We start from the raw sequence: 17,870 nt of genomic DNA, 5'->3' as shown, positions 1-17,870 counted from the left end.
TAACCACACAACTCAGGAATGGTCGAACATGAGACTCTACTAGACTACACTTCATTTACACTCATACATGAACCAAAGAACACCAGTATCCACGATTTAGTATTCAAATCCGTATAAAAATATTTGGACTTTACTAGGAGTTGAACGCTGGAACTCGTCTTCCCAAATCAGCTGATTTGGAAATCTAGCGTTCAAGTCCTAGTAAAGTCAGTTATTTTTACACGGATTTGAATACTAGATCGTGGATACCGGTGTTTTTTTGGTGGTTGGATTACAATTAACCACACATCTCAGGAATGGTCAAACATGAGACTCTACTAGACTACACTTCATTTACACTCATACATGAACCAAAGAACACCAGTATCCACGATTTAGTATTCAAATCCGTATAAAAATATTTGGACTTTACTAGGAGTTGAACGCTGGAACTCTCAACTTCCAAATCAGCTGATTTGAGAAGACGCGTTCACCACTAGACTAACACGGTGGGTAAAACGATTGCATTTGAAGTCGTACAAACTAACAGTGGTTCAACAAATTACAGTGATGATAAAATTGCTCGGCTGCACTTTTGTGTGAAAATGATGGATAAAATTGCAAACGATACACTTTTAGACAATGTAATTTTTAGTGAGAGGTAACGTTTCATATCAGTGGCAAGTTTTACCTTGCCACTACCCATAACTACCGATTATGGGTTAGCGAAAACCCTCAATAAAACCCGTGATAGCCCTAAGGTCAATGATTTTTTACCCTAATCAAACAAAGACTGTACGGCCCGTTCTTCTTCCAGGAGGAATCCCGTATCATTTATATGATATGATATCCTTCAAAATTTTCTTATTCTTCGTTTAAAAGATGATAACTAAGATGGACGCTATTACTATCAGCAAGATAGGGCACCACCTCATTTCTTGATATTCGATTCCAAAGTCAGTGGATTAGTCGGGAAGATCCAATCGGATGACCACCTCGCTCCCCAGATGTGATCTTGCTAGATTTTTTCTTGTGGGGATTTCATTAAAGATCGGTTTTATTTAACACTTTTGCCTGCTGATCTTGTTGAGTTAAGACTTCGAATTAACGCCACAGATGTAGAAGTAACGCCAGATTCGCTAGCTATAGTCTGTAATGAAGTTGACTTAAAGACGGTATGTAGCATTATAAATGGAAACCATATCTAACCAAGTGAATGTTGGCTTACAAACGTGATGTGTATTTCTATGAAATGAAACCTTAATCGAATTTGTAAGTTATTTCAATAAAATTTTATATCCTTTTAAAGTTAAAGAAATCCTTTTTGAATCGTTCGATATATTCTAATTTTCCTTTTTTTTAATGTAACTATTTATTATTATAATTTTTTTTTATAGTAAATTTTAATTTATATGTATTTTATTATGTTACAGTATTTTAGGACACTAAATACAAGAGTGTCGGTAGTGTATATAGAAACATGGCAGGGCTCTAATCAAGCACCAATTGATAAAAGTCAAGACATAAGTCGTGCATTGCTCAACTTCAATGATTATACCTCCCGAAAATTATTCCGGGTCGATAAAGATACAACACAATTACTTACGTAAGTATATTATTGTATTTTTTAATCATTTACTTTTGATTTTATTAAATAATTTTTTAATATAAAAAAGCAATATTGTAGTAAATAACATAAATTTTTGTATTTATGAAGATATAATGGATTAAAAAATAAACATGGCCTCCATTTTGTAATTTCTAAAGATATAAGTCCTGATTTTTTGCTAATTTTAAAACTTTATTACCAAGTTGCTTACCTAATATTAATGTGATTCGTTTATCCGAACTTGAGATATAATTTTTTGTATAAAAATAACAAAATGGTGGACAGTGGGAGAACGAAGGAGAAATACCATTTTTCCTAAGGATATTTTTTGTTTAGTTTTACAAGTAGAATCCGAAAAAGTATAGCCAGCCTACCATTTTAGAAACATCTTGTTTATATATAAACGAGGTGTGTGAAAAAAGTAATGAGATTGGTAACACTGCGAGCGATCTGGCAACGCTGTGTCTTCATCCCTTCCTCATGCTCAGTACGAGTTTCAACTCCATTCAGCTAACACATTATTTTTGACAGCGCCATCAATGAAGTTGTGTTTTTGTTATGTGTTACGAAAATGGAGCTTCAGAACTTAGTTCAACGTTGTGCAATTAAGTTGTATGTTAAACTTGGGGAATCCGCGAGTGTGACCTTTGAAAAATTGAAACAGGCCTTGGGGAACATTGCTTATCAAGAGCCAAGTTTTCCGCTGGCACAAATCATATTTGGAAGGCCGAGAACACGTTGAAGATCAACCTCGCTCAGGGAGACCTTCAACTTCAAAATCTGACGAAAAAATTGAGCGTGTGAGGGTTCTTGTGAGATCAGACCGTGAGTGAACAGTTAAATTTAAACACTTTCACCGTACATCAAATTTCGACTAACGATTTGGACATGTGAAAGGTTTGTGCGAAATTTGTGCCGAAAAACCTCATAACGAAACAGAAGGACAATCGAAGAAACGTGTGCGTTGATCTTCTTGAGAGGATCAACAATGACCAAGAATTCTTCAATCGTGTGATCACAGGTAATGAATCCTGGATATTTGAGTACGATCCTGAAACAAAGCGAAGAGTGGCACACTCCGTCATCTCCTCGACCAAAAAAAATTTCGAATGAGCAAATCAAAAATCAATACTATTTTGATTTGTTTTTTTGTCAGTAGGAGTATCGTGCATAAAGAATTTGTTCCTCCAGGACAAACTGTCAACCCAAGTGTTTTACAAAGGTATCCTTGAAAGGCTCAGGAAAAGAGTGATTCGCTAAGATAGACATTGCAGACAAGTGGATGCTTCATCATGACAATACCCCGTGTGACACGACCATTTCCATTAGGGAATTTTTTACCTCAAAACGCATTTCTACGGTTCCTCAACCCTGCCCCCCTCCCATATTCACCTGATTTGAGTCCTTGTGACTTTTTCCTTTTCCCGAAATTGAAACGTGTCTTAAAAGGACGTCATTTTGGAACTCTGGAGTACATTCTAAAGACTGTGACTGACCGGTTAAAAGCCCTACCAATTGAATCCTTCCAGCGCTGCTACCAGGAGTTGAAACAACGACTCCGCCGGTGTATAGCTGCCTAAGGGAACTGCTTTGAAGGGGATAATATTGTTTTTTGAAAAAAATAAAAACTTTGGTAAGTAAAATGTCAGTCTCATTACTTTCTCACATACTCCATATATATATATATATATATATATATATATATAGAGAGAGAGAGAGAGAGAGAGAGAGAGAGAGAGAGAGAGATTTGAGATGAAATATATCTAAAAACCTTTTCAGTTATGCCAAGAAATATGAATAAAAACTTAGTTGGGATTAATCGTGTAGTTTTTCTGTTTTGTTGAACAAACCCTCTTCATTTTGATATAATAGTTTATAGATTATTATAGTTGATTAATTTTCCATGTAGAAATAATTTGGTAAATTAACTTCATAAATTAAGCATTGAATTTATAGACTAGATAATAATTTAACGATAATCATTTTATTTGTGATTATTCGTGCAGTAAATAAATGATTTTAATGAAGGTACCCTATATTTGAAGTGGTATAGTTAATAGTATGTTCAACCATGTATAATATATACTCATAAAATAATTACACTAGAGGTCTGTTATTAACGTTAACAGATATTGTTATATTATTAGTGAATAATACTACTTGACCCATATTAGACAATTATATCTTTACCGATACGTTTAAACGTTAATAAATAGCTTCAAATTAACGATTAAATAAATCGCGATTCTAAAAACACGTTCTGATAATTTTATTATATGTATTTATGAAATTATTTTTTTTTTTTTTTGTCTTCAGTCGTTTGACTGGTTTGATGCAGCTCTCCAAGATTCCCTATCTAGTGCTAGTCGTTTCATTTCAGTATACCCTCTACATCCTACATCCCTAACAATTTGTTTTACATATTACAAACGTGGCCTGCCTACACAATTTTTTCCTTCTACCTGTCCTTCCAATATTAAAGCGACTATTCCAGGATGCCTTAGTATGTGACCTATAAGTCTGTCTCTTCTTTTAACTATATTTTTCCAAATGCTTCTTTCTTCATCTATTTGTTGCAATACCTCTTCATTTGTCACTTTATCCACCCGTCTGTTTTTTTAACATTCTCCTATAGCACCACATTTCAAAAGCTTCTAACCTTTTCTTCTCAGATACTCCAATTGTTCAAGTTTCACTTCCATATAAAGCGACACTCCAAACATATACTTTTAAATTAATATTTAAAAAATAAAAAAAACTGGAAACAAATTTGTAATAATTCCCTGATATTATTAATTAAATAAAAATAATTATATATGAAAAAAAAAGTTACCCAAGTTTTTTTTTTGGGGTGGCGAGATTAATATATGAGAATTTTTATGGTAAAAATTATTATTACAACGTTTACATAAACGAAAAAAAAGGTTTAATAGTTCAAAAAATTGAAATTTGAACATTTTTTCTGCCCCACCATTTCTAAAATCACTTCCAAGAGAATTTTTTTATTTTTCTTCGTTTACGATGTTTTAATGGATAAAACTAAAGAAAAATCCATTAAAAGACTTGACAACTATGAGTTGTTTCTGATGTACGGTTGACACACACAACTTAATTTAAAACATGTATCATTTTATTTAAATAAAATATTATTTAGTTTATTTAATTCGATGATTCTAACTAAACCGCGCGCTCATACTGTATTTAATTCGCGCGGTTGTGGCGGTATTAATGGTAGCAATCAGTCCTATTTAAATATGATTTCCCATTTTCCGTAAAACAAATTTCGCTCGTACGGTCGATAGAATGGTCTAGACTCGAGTTTTAACGCATCAGATACCAAATCAACCGGGTGAACAAATTTGAGACCCGTCCAGACCGAATTACTTTTTTACACGTTGAATATTACTCATTTATTTAATTTTATGCTCATCTGTGACGTCATAATAGTTTAGAACAATTTGTAGGGTGGGGGTGCGATTTTGCAATTTTTGTTATTTTTAATTGTTAAAAATGTCATAAGAAAAAAAAAATAATATCAATTAGGCGAAATCTTGTAATACGAGAACTATTTAGAAAGTAAGGAACGTTTTGGAATTTTAAAAATCAACCAAGTACAAGAAAAACTTTTTATTATACAGATGTGAAAGAGGGACTAAAATACTACTTTTCTACATAATCACCATATAAATTCAGGCAACTTATAGCGGTGGACAAGCTTTGAAATTCCTGTGTCATAGAATTCTGCCGTCTGTGATCTCAACCACTCAGTGACGCACCCATCTTGCACAAAATTTGTAATAGCCTAGTTTCTGTGAAACAATTTTAAACAATAAAGTCCGTGAAACTTGTGGGAAACATAGAGAAAGCTCAGTTATTGTGAAACGGCGGTTTTCACGAATCTTTTCGTCAACTTTGGAGACCAGATCGTCAGTCACAATGCTCGGACGTCCACTCTTCTCTTTATCGTGAACGTTTGTTCGGCCATTTTTAAACTGAATGCACCACTTTCTGACAGAACTTTCACTCATTACGTTGTTCCCGTACACTTCACACAGTTCCCGATGAATTTCTATTGGTTTTAAGTTTTTTGAAAAACGAATCACAGACCGCACCTCATAACTGGCGGGATTTTCGATTGAAGCACACACGGGCAGTGCGGAGATGTTCCCGTTGTCACGGCTGGATGCTGACTGAGGTTCACTCTTCTCTTTATCGTGAACGTTTGTTCGGCCAGTTTTATACTGAATGAACCACTTCCTGACAGAACTTTCACTCATTACGTTGTTCCCGTACACTTCACACAGTTCCCGATGAATTTCTATTGGTTTTAAGTTTTTTGGCGACAAAAAACGAATCACAGACCGCACCTCATAACTGGCGGGATTTTCGATTGCAGCACACACGGGCAGTGCGGAGATGTTCCCGTTGTCACGGCTGGATGCTGACTGAGGTTCACTCTTCTCTTTATCGTGAACGTTTGTTCGGCCATTTTTATGCTAATGAACCACTTCCTGACAGAACTTTCACTCATTACGTTGTTCCGTCAGGTGGAAACGTTCCTTACACTCTGAATAGTCCTCGTACTAAGAGTGACTTTGTTATACAGCCTCATATCCTTGACCTGGAAATTTAATGGCATCAATGACGTATATATAGAAGTAATATGATTGATTTGGGTGAAAATCGGTTCAGCATTTTTGGATATATAAGGTGATGTAGGGGTCCATACCGAGCATACACGCGCGCGCGTACGTACGTACGAACATTAACATCCGGTAAATTCCCATCCGGTTTTTGTTTTTTTTTGGAATTCCTTAGCTGTCTAAACATCAAGATCCGGTGAAAACCGCATATATCCAAAATATACCGATTACAATACTAGGGATATCCCTAAAGTAAAGACCGCAGGGAAATTTCTCTTCTTAAAGTTGGCGAACCTGTCTCGTTCATGGCCACGCTAGTAATGTTCATTCTGCATTGCTGTCTGTAAATTGTCACGTTGTAATACCATTGATTACGTCTGAGTTATTACGTTATGAAATGAACAGGAAAATTGATGTTGCCGCTGACTGTGAAATACGTGGGAGTCATACGTTTTTAAACCATCAAAACGTTAAGTCAGCTAAAATTCATCCAGTTGGTTGCTTTTTTTGTTTAACCTCCGGGTCCGCAGTTAAACATTTTTTGCCGCAGAGGATGAGTTGGTTCTTTTGTAACGTGTGTGAAAAATACCATGCCTGACCGGGATTTGAACCCAGGACCTCCGGGTGAAAGGCCGAGACGCGTTTAGTGATAAAGATGTGTTCGGTGATAATGTAATGAATAGAAGTAACTTCCCAAAATGGTGTGAAAGACTGTACAAGACTACACTTCATTTATATTCATACACGTCATCCTCTGAAGTAATACCTTGCGGAGGCCAAACAGAGAAGTAACCACTAAAGAACATCGGTATCCACGATCTACAGAATGATTTTTTAGTCCTGTTACCCTATTGCTAATGTCTGGTAATTTTTTTCTAAGAAAGGGACATTTTGTTTTGTGACACGAAGTTGGTGGCGCTACTGAACCGGTATAAATACGGCAGTATGAGTTGATTCTCCTTGAGCTGTGTAAACATTTGTTCCGGTCGTGTTACAAAGAGAATGTTTTTTACCATAGAAAAACAAGTTTTCATTCTTGAACAATATTTGCTACGAAATCGTACGCGAGTGTAAAAGAATCATTTCAAATTAAATTTGTTGGTGTTCCTCCGCCAGAAAAAATATCAATTTCTAGTCTAGCAAACCGATTTCGAGAGACAGGTAGTTTTTGCGACAGAAAACGTAGAGGTCGACCGACTCGCTTGACAGATGACATTTTAGAGAATGTGAAAACAAGATTGCTGAATTCTCCACGGAAAAGTTTACGAAAACTTTCCACGCAAGTCGGTTTGTCATATTCGAGTGTTCAGAAAGCTGTTAAAAAATTGGAATTGTATCCGTATCGCGTACGATTAGTCCAAGAGCTTCAGCCTCCAGATTTAAACAAGCGATTGCAATATTGCCGTTGGTTTAGGTCTCTCGTAAACGGAATCTAATTTTTAAACACAGTGTTCTTTAGTGATGAAGCTTCGAAACATCTCGATGGTTATGTGAACAGTTAAAACTGTCGAATTTGGGCGGTTGAAAATCCTAACGCTTTACAAGACAAATCTTTGCATCCTGAAAAAATTGGTGTGTGGTGTGCGATATCTCGTCATCGTATAGTCGGACCCGTATTCTTCGAACAGACAGTAAATGGTGAAGTATACAGGAATATTGTGCGCCAATTTGTGTCCCTCCTGGAACCTCAAGAACGGTATTGCTGGTTTCAGCAAGACGGCGCTAAATGCCACATGTCTCGAGAAATCATGGATTTTCTGCAAGAGTTCTTTGATGATCGAATAATAAGCAAGGGCTTATGGCCTCCAAGATCCCCAGACCTCACATCTCCTGACTACTTTTTGTGGGGCTATATTAAGTCCGAGGCCTTCAGAAACAATCCTCACTCTATTGATGAACTTAAAGTCAATATTTACAGACTTAATCACGAATATTTTCAATGCAACTCTTAAAAAGGTTTCTGCTAATATGCTGCGTGTATAACCGCAAGGGGTGGGCAATTTGAGCATATTCTTTAACAATTATGTAAGTAATAGCTCTTTATTAAATCTCTTTTATAAGTAACAAATACATTTTTTTATTCCACCTAAATTTCCCTTTCTTAAATTACATTTAAAATTGGGTAACAGGACTAAAAAATCACTCAGTATTCAAATTCGTATAAAAGTAATTGCCTTTACTTAGGATTAAATGGAAATTCGATTTAACTGATATTTTCTATAACATGGCTGCCAACATGAATGTCATACAGTTTCAGTTTATTCTATTAAATACTTTTTCCGTTATCGCCATTTGTCTCTTTAATCTTTAAATAACTCTAGTAGACTAATTAAATGTGGTTTTTAATTATTAATTATTTTTATTCATAAGTAGATTATTCATACGAGAATCAAAGCTATTTCCCTTAGGTTACTTTATTATTGTAATACATAATCCACCATGGTATAATATTCTATCTAAAGTACTAATTAAGTTTCCATTCTAAGCACTCAGCGATAATTACACCGAGATACTTAACACCATTTTCTGTAATTACCTTAAGACAGTAGTTACAAATTAAACGATTTAAAAATTTTCATTTGTAGTGAAATTTTATCATTACATTACTATTCTGTTTTCCTCTCATTACATAAGTTAGGTATTTTGTTTTATTTATATTTAAATATTAAGTGTAATTATTTAATCAATTTTTAATAGAATAGATGTTATGTTTAGTAATCTGGGTCATAAAAAGTAAGATTTTCGAGTCTACGAAATCTGTGATTTTTTCTTTGGATAATTCGAATTAATAATGATATTGTAATGCATAATCGAAAATATTTCTTTAAATTTTTAAACAGTAGATAAAACTTTTCACTTAAACCTGGTGATTCAAAAAAAACTTCACAAATTTAAAAGCATATAAAAATTTATCAAGATAACTTACAAATTTCATTGAGGTCTCATTTCATAGAAAAGCACATCAAGTTTGCCATTCAACATTCACTTTGGTTTGATATACAGGGTGTCCCATATAAAACGCAACCCAACCTTATATTGGTAGGTATTGAAATAATTTAAAGGCATGTGTAAATGTAAATGTAATTTTTATTATTACCATCCATTACCTTACATTTAGAGTAAATGTTGGAAGTGGCCGCTATCTTCTTGAATAGAAGCTTCAATTCTTTTTACAGCGTTTCATACAACTTTTTTCAAAGTTTGTGGCCGGATATTTAATACAGCTTGTTCAATATTGACTTTCAATCGTTCAAGTGTTCGTGGTTTGTTGCTGTAGGCTTTTTCTTTGAGGTAACCCCGTAGAAAAAAATCCGGCGCAGTCAAATCTGGAGATCTTGGTGACCACAAGCCTCGACCGATAACACGATTACTAAAGAATTCCTCGACGAAATCAGAAGTTGAATCTGCGTAGTGCGATGTCGCACCGTCATGTTGTGTAGCAAGCAGTGTCTGCCTTCCTCTTCCAAGAGTGCAATGAACTGAAATAAAATATCCTGATATCGTTCTGCATTAATGGTGTACTCGAAGAAAATAGGACCGATTATTTTCTTCCGCGATATCGCGCACCACACGCTCAACTTCTGCGGATGTAATTGTTTTTCGTGATTAACGCGGGGATTTTCAGCACTCCAAATTCTACTGTTTTGGCTGTTTACGTAGCCATCCAAATAAAACCGTGCTTCATCTGTGAAAAATAACGAATCCATAACAATAATTCCCTCGCGCACAAAATCGACAAAACCGTTAACAATATTGTAGCCGTTTTTGTTTGTCGGGCTCAAGAAGTTGATGAACCGTTTGAATGCGATAAGGTCGTAATAGTAATTGTGTGGTCGCCCGATGAACAGTCGATTTAGACAAATTTCAGCAGACAAACGTCTGATCGATTTATTTGGCGAGGCGAGTAATCGGTCTTTGATTTCAGTGACAGTATCTGTATTCAACACCGACGCAGATCTTTTGTGTTCCTTGTTATTGACAGAACCGGTCTCTCTAAATTTTGCAACTAACCTTAATACTGATGTTTTGTTAGGAGCTGGTTTATCTGGGTACTTATGGCGAAACAAATCTTGCACGGCAACCACTGATTTCGTACTGAAGTACGACTCAACAATGAAAACACGTTCATCTAGCGAAAACACCATCTTGTCTCTAGCAATACACTGAACGTTATGATTGCATTGTTGTTACTATCGGTAGTGTTCTACTGCGTCGCCGCGATTTTTAGATGTTGGACGAGTCCATTTCAGTAACGAGTAGGGGAGTAAGCTTGACTTTTAAAATTTCATGGATGAGTGATTGATGGTTGCGTATTATATGGGACACCCTGTATTTATGATGGAAACCTTTCCATCATTTTAGAAACACTCTGTATAATACTTTGTCACAAAAAACATTGATCTTAGAGCGATCACAAATGTGCTGCAAAGTTTCATAGGGTTTTCGCTAAGTCATATTTGGCATTTATGGGTGTCTACCTTGCCACTGATAAGTAACGTTGACTCATCACTAATAATTATATTATCTAAAAATTATCAATGTCTGTAATTCTGTCTATTTTCAAATAAAACTACGGCGAGCAACTTTGTTGTCATCTGTAATGTGCTGAACCACGATTAGTATGAACGGCTTCAAGTGCAATAATTTACGTGATACGCGTCTAACAGTCGTTTTTGTAATGCCGTAATTGCTGAGTTGTCTCATAGGATCTTCTGGGACGATTTTGAATATGTTTAACAGAACAACCTGTCTCAACGAAAAATTGATGTCAACATTAAACGTTAGTTTACTAGGAGGCTCCCTACCGTATACGAAAATTACCGTATTTATTCGAGTACCCCCCGCACTTTTTTTCTTGGAATTGGAGAGAAAAAATAAGGGTGCAGGGGGCTTACTTGAAACATAGCCTTTAGTCAGGATAATTTATGTAAAGTAAACATTGTCTTAGAAGTTCCTAAATTCAATCGCATAAATATAGTTACATTAGGCTTTCGTTTATCAATACCGGATACCACTTATACATAATACATCCTTAATTATTAACATCCTGTTCATATTATCGATAGGAACGAAGTTACGGTATTTTTATAAAACTTATTCATTTTGTATAGGCTGCATCCGGTTCTAACGACACTAGTTACAGTATCAGATACCCATCGTCTATTTTCCATAGTCGTACTGTTTGTATACGTGGACGGTTATGTGCATTTTATCTGTTTAGTTTATCTTGTAAAGTTTAATACGGTAATTTATTTTAATTACGGCATTAAAGTGAGTACAAAAGGACAGCGTCTACGATCTTTTACAGTAAATGAAAAACTACGCGTTGTAAAAGAGGCTGAAAAAATTGGAAATCGGGCGGCAGGAAGAAAATTTGACGTAGATGAAAACCGCATTTGAGACTGGCGTAAGAAGAAACAACTTCTGTTGAAAGGCACTGGTAATAAAAGGGCTTTTCGTGGCTTAAAACCAAAATACACAGACATAGAAAAACATTGCATGACTTTGTTATGGAAAAAAGGAAATGCGTTTATGCTGTCACAACAGAAATGTATCAATCATATGCTCGTGAAATCACTAAATCGTTGAGTAAAGTTGATTTTAAAGCAAGCCGTGGATGGATAACACGATATTTTGCACGAAATGATTTGTCAATAAGACGAAAGATGACAATTTCTCAATGACTTCCAGACGCTTATGAATAAAAAATATTACATTTTCACAAATACATAATAAATCTTAGAAGAGATAAAAGCTATTTGCCTTCTCAAATAGGAAACGCTGATCAAATCCCCATACATTTTGCAATGCCATCTGACAAAACCGTAAACAAAAAATGTGAAAAAAGTGTTACGATTCGCACTGGAGGTAATGAAAAAGAAAGGTGTAGTGTTATGCTTTGCATTACTTTTGATGGATCAAAATTACTTCCGTACATTGTTTTTAAAAGAAAAACTCTTCCTACCCTATAGGTAAATGGAGTTATTATCAGAGCACAGGAATCAGGTTGGATGGACGAAACCTTAATTTTAGATCGGATCAGGTGTGTATGGCAAAAGCGATAAGGAGATTTACTTAATAAAAAAAATACCTGTATGCTAATAATGGATAGTTATCGGAGGCATATGACTGATAAAGTGAAAGACATTTTAAAAAAGGGTATGAAAGACCAAGTAATAATTCCAGGCGGATTGACATCTCTATTGCAAACGGTAGTTGTCTGCATTAATAAACCTTTCAAATCTGCATTAAAACAACTGTACAGTAAATGAATGGCTGATGAAAATTTCTTTCTCACGCCTGCAGGAAGAATCAAACGCCCAGATTTTAACCGGATTTGTGTTTGGATAAAAGATGCTCGGGAAGGTATTTCCACGGAATTAGTAAGGAAAAGTTTTAAAAAATGCGGAATATCTAATGAACTTGATGGTAGTGAAGACTATCACCTTTGGCAGAGCGACGTGGAGACTACCGCTAACTCTTCTACAGACATTGACGGTGACAGTGATTAATTAAAAATAAAATCCCATATTAAAAAGCGTATTGAAATGATCCTTTTCAACATGATACTTTCTTTTCGTTTTACTGGCCTACTGATTCTGAACTAAACTAGTATACGGTAATTAATTATTAATGTAATATTAATATTGTAATTTAAATGAAAGAATTAAATGCTTTACTTTCTGAATATTTTCGTATTTACGTATTTTTTTATCATATCTGTTACACTTTAAAATATTGGTACATACTCGATTTTTTTTTTTTAGATTTTCGGTCCGGAAAATCGAGGTGCGAGCTTATTTCGTTGGTCGGGTGGGGGGGGGGGGGGTTGCGCGAATAAATACGGTACATTGAACTGTAAATCATGAAACAAAATGCACAGCAAGTAGTAGGGTTCCGCACCAGTAAATATCCATATTTAACATCACTAGTGTCAGCACTGGTGGCCGAATTCGGTACTAATGAACCACGTGAGTCAAAACTTGTATTTGTCTATGAAATGAAACCATACGGAATCTGTAAGTTATCTATCCAAAAAAAAAATAAAAAAAATAAAAATGAAATTGTAAACCGTACGGTAAGAGTCTCGCAGGTATCCGTTTAAAAATAATAATTTCTGTAATAAAATAAAACTGTTTTTAACAAAACGATATTGATATCAATAAAGGTAACACACTACAAAATCTATCATCAAAATCTGTTATTAATTTAGAATTTTCTTTAAAAAAAAATACATGTTAAATATATGTAATAGTTTGATATAAAATAATAGACAATAAACTATGTTTAAGCGTTCCATAATATATAAACAAAAAATAATAATTTTTGAACTCTTACCGAACCGATTTTATTTATTAAATAACGAATAATCGTAAGAATTGTATTATTTCTGTAAATGTGATGTGTAATACATATAAATGAAATCGGGCTGATAAGAGTTTTATAACAAATTTTTCTTTTTTTTTTGCCTATTATATATAGAACGGAAACAATGAACGGCATGGATGAAGTCCTACGCAAGAACTACCGCATGAAAATAAACAAGAACAAAACGAAAGTAATGAAATGCAGTAAAAATAACAAAGATGGACCACTGAATGTGAAAATAGGGGGGAAGAAGATTATGAAGGTAGAAGAATTTTGTTATTTGGGAAGTAGAATTACTAAAGATGGACGAAGCAGGAGCGATATAAAATGCCGAATAGCACGGGCGAAACGAGCCTTCAGGCAGAAATATAATTTGTTTACATCAAAAATTAATTTAATGTCAGGAAAAGATTTTTGAAAGTATATGTTTAGAGTCTCGCTTTTTATGGTTAAACTTGGACGATTGGAATATCTGAAAAGAAAAGATTAGAAATGTGGTGCTAAGAATGAGAATGAGAATGTTAAAAATCAGATGGGTAGATAAAGTGACAAATGAAGAGGTATTGCGGCAAATAGATGAAGAAAGAAGCATTTGGAAAAATATAGTTAAAAAAGAGACAGACTTATAGGCCACATACTAAGGCATTGGAGGGACAGGTAGAAAGAAAAAATTGTGTAGGCAGACCACGTTTGGAATATGTAAAACAAATTGTTAGGGATGTAGGATGTAGAGGGTATAACGAAATGAAACGACTAGCACTAGATAAGGAATCTTGGAGAGCTGCATCAAACCAGTCAAATGACTGAAGACAAAAAAAAATTAATCAGAATGTGAATATGAAATCTTCTGGATGAAGCAAGACGTTATATAATTTATCAAAAGGACGGCATTTTATCCTATTATTTTTATTCGAATACATAATAAAAAGTTTACAATTAATTTTTGATATTGATTTTAATTTTATATTTTTTTGTCCGTAGGGGTGAAGTATTTCAAGGCGGAGAAGCTGGTATGTCAGTACCACAAACAGTTTGTACAGCGAAATCAGTCGGTATCAGTGTGGATGTAAACGCTTATGAATTACATCTACTTGCTGGTACAATGGCGCATATGATTGGACATAACGTTGGAATGGGACATGATGGTAAGCATTAGTAATTACGTAAATGTAGATTTTGTTTAGCTTAATAGTTTTTTCAGCGTAGTTTTAAAAAAGTTAGTTTTAAAAGTTTTTTTATGTTTAGAATTTTTTTAGAAAAAAAGTTTACCTGTATAATTTATGTGTTATTGTTATCTATTTTTATTATACTATTATTATACTATAGTCTTTAGCAGATAATGTTGCTTGAGTTTTTTTTAAAATAACTTTCTTTTTAAACAACATTCTGTCCCTTTTTTAAACTATACCTGAGGTGATATTAATAAACCGGAAAATGTAAATTTAATTACTTGTTTATTGTAATTTGTTATTCGTTTTACGCTGTTGAACATTAGTTAAGTTAAAAACATAGTCTTAAAAGAACATTTTTATTTTTTTCAATATTCTTGAAGGGAAGTTTAATGAAATTACATTGGGTACAGAAAAGAGCATTTAGAATAAATTAAGATTATCCTTGATTTTTTACTTGAAATTTTTAAGACCCCGTCGACTAAGATATACGTAATTTGTTTAAATATAGTTGATAATGTACTGTATCTAGTTCATACAAAGACGACGTAGGTGGTCAAATTTATAGTTAATTGTCATCTACGTTTTCATCACCGCTGTACACTACGTAATGGGAAAGCGTGTTACTGGTTAGTAGTTTGTGATAATTTTGTAATATGTTATTCGATTTCTTTCTTGTAAGCTGCTAATATTATATATGAAACTAATAGAATTAACATAAATTACATTGTGAGGTAATTTCTATTAGTTGTTAAATTTGTTTTAATGTACTGTTTTATAACCTTACGAAAATTGAACACGATTGAATATAAATTGTTTACTATACGTTTTACTGTAGTTGTAGTGAATACTAAGTGGTAAGTGCAAATATTATGAGACTTATATTTAATTAATTGCATAAAATTTATTTTAATGAATAATTGGAAAACTACCAATTTTGTTTTAGTGATAATTATTTTTTACTATTCCCAAAACTTACAGGTCCAGTGTGTACTGGTAATTTGGTTAGTTCCAAATATCTAATATTTTTAAATAACTTGAATACTGATCTTGAGAAAAGAACCTAATTGTGAACAAATATACTTATAACAAATTTACTAAAATATGGTTCAAAATAAAATTATGAGTATTAATTATATGAAAAGTAACTAGTATTAATACTATTAACAGATTTCTTAAAGAAAATTAATACTTAAAACAGCCAGAAATAAATACAGTGTCTTTAAACTACCTGCTGAATTACAGTAAAATATCAGTAAGTAAATGACATAGTCACATGAATGCTTGAGGTTTTAGGATTAACGTGATTTTAAAAAATTCTCATTTGATTTGATAGATATTAGATATATTAGAAGTGAAAACTAGCGTATAATAAATGTTAGTGGGTAAAATTTACGAAATACTGGCCGTTTGCAGATTCATTAGAACAAAGTTAATAGCATTTTAATATCGAAGAAACTTTTTTTTTTGTCTTCAGTCATTTGACTGGTTTGATGCAGCTCTCCAAGATTCCCTATCTGATGCTAGTCGTTTCATTTCAGTATATCCCCTACATCCTACAGCCCTAACAATTTGTTTTACATATTCCAAACATGGCCTGCCTACACAATTTTTTCCTTCTAGCTGTCCTTCCAATATTAAAGCGACTATTCCAGGATGCCTTAGTATTTGGCCTATAAGTCTGTCTCTTCTTTTAACTATATTTTTCCAAATGCTTCTTTCTTCATCTGTTTGCTGCAATACCTCTTCATTTGTCATTTTATCCACCCATCTAATTTTTAACATTGTCCTATAGATTTGTAAGTTTCAAAAGAAACTTATAAATTATTATTTTATAAAATCTGGAACAAGATAAAAAGTAAATTAAAAAAAAAAGTATAAAATAATATGCTAAAAATAACGCAACACGTATTAGGAATTTTTATTAAATTAGTATCCAATTTATATTTTTTGGAACAATGAAGTAGTTTTGCAAAAATAAAAAATTGTTATTTATCTATTTTTTATAAAGTAAGCATACATGTGATCATGCAATAATGCAAAAATATACAAATTATCTGTTACATTTTTATCAATAATATTTGACAGAAGAAATTATTTAAAGCTATCACTTTTTAAATGACAAACCAAACCAAATTTAAAAAAAATATTTTACTAATTTATATATAATTCGTCTTGTAATGTTTTTGTGAGACTATTATCTTTACTGATTACTGCTGGTGTTTGTAATGTGTTATTACTGGTTGGTTTTTCAATTAAGCAAACGCATATTAAGTGTATGGTCAAATAAGGTATTGTATTTGAATTTTGACCGGTTCATAAGTATATGTCATAATGTTCAAATGTGTTGCAGTGTGGTCCTTTTTGTTTGTTAAGAATATTATGTGGTTTTTTGTTAATATTTATGGATTGTGATTTCCTGGTTGGTAAATGTTTTCTCTATGGAGAGGGCTTTTAAATGTTCATTGGATCTTTGTTTTTAAATTTTCTTGTTTGAATATTGTGGAGTCAGTTCAGTTGGTATATCACAGGGGAATTGTTCTTGTTTCTGTGTAACATATAGTATAAACACACTCGATAACAACAAAACAGGTCTAAAATTTTATACTTTGGTATATATCTTACACCAAGGCAACACAAGGCTATGTGATAGTCTGGATGAACAGGATACTGTTCATGTAACCATAATACATCATGAATGAAATTTTTCATGAACAAAATTTCATGATGACATCATAACAAAAACAAATTTGAAAATATAGAAAATGTACAATGACCCTTGTTCAAAATAGCAGAAATTATACAACCTTTTGTAAACCGTCCAATTTTAAAAATATGATCCACTGTCTATTTCTCAGTACATAAAATTCTAACCTAAACAAATATACATATAAAAACACACTTACACTTCTGATTTGATAAGCTAGAAAATATAAAGGGGATTTTTTAAGAAAGGAGAAAAATTTATTGACAAAGAAAATTCTTTATTAACAGAAAAATTGAATTAACTTTATTCTCTGAAATCAAAAAAAAAAAAAACTTGATAGAGTAAAATAGATCTTAGATAGGAAAATCTTTTGGTAAAAAAAATTGGAAAGTTTC

The 17,870-nt window shown here is 33.2% G+C and overlaps 1 protein-coding gene across 1 annotated transcript in view; it reads left to right on the top strand.

The window, feature by feature from the left end:
- mmd (disintegrin and metalloproteinase domain-containing protein mind-meld) overlaps positions 1-17,870 on the top strand; it is a 499,030-nt gene that overhangs the window by 296,665 nt on the left and 184,495 nt on the right. Inside the window, exons 11-12 of the mRNA XM_075381718.1 lie at positions 1,413-1,585; positions 14,581-14,744. Of these exons, the coding sequence (XP_075237833.1) occupies positions 1,413-1,585; positions 14,581-14,744 (337 nt within the window). The remainder of the gene's footprint in view (positions 1-1,412; positions 1,586-14,580; positions 14,745-17,870) is intronic.

This window comes from Lycorma delicatula, chromosome 13 (assembly GCF_047948215.1).
Source record: "Lycorma delicatula isolate Av1 chromosome 13, ASM4794821v1, whole genome shotgun sequence".
Taxonomy (NCBI): Eukaryota; Metazoa; Arthropoda; class Insecta; order Hemiptera; family Fulgoridae; genus Lycorma; species Lycorma delicatula.
This window is presented reverse-complemented; position numbering and strand designations above follow the sequence as displayed.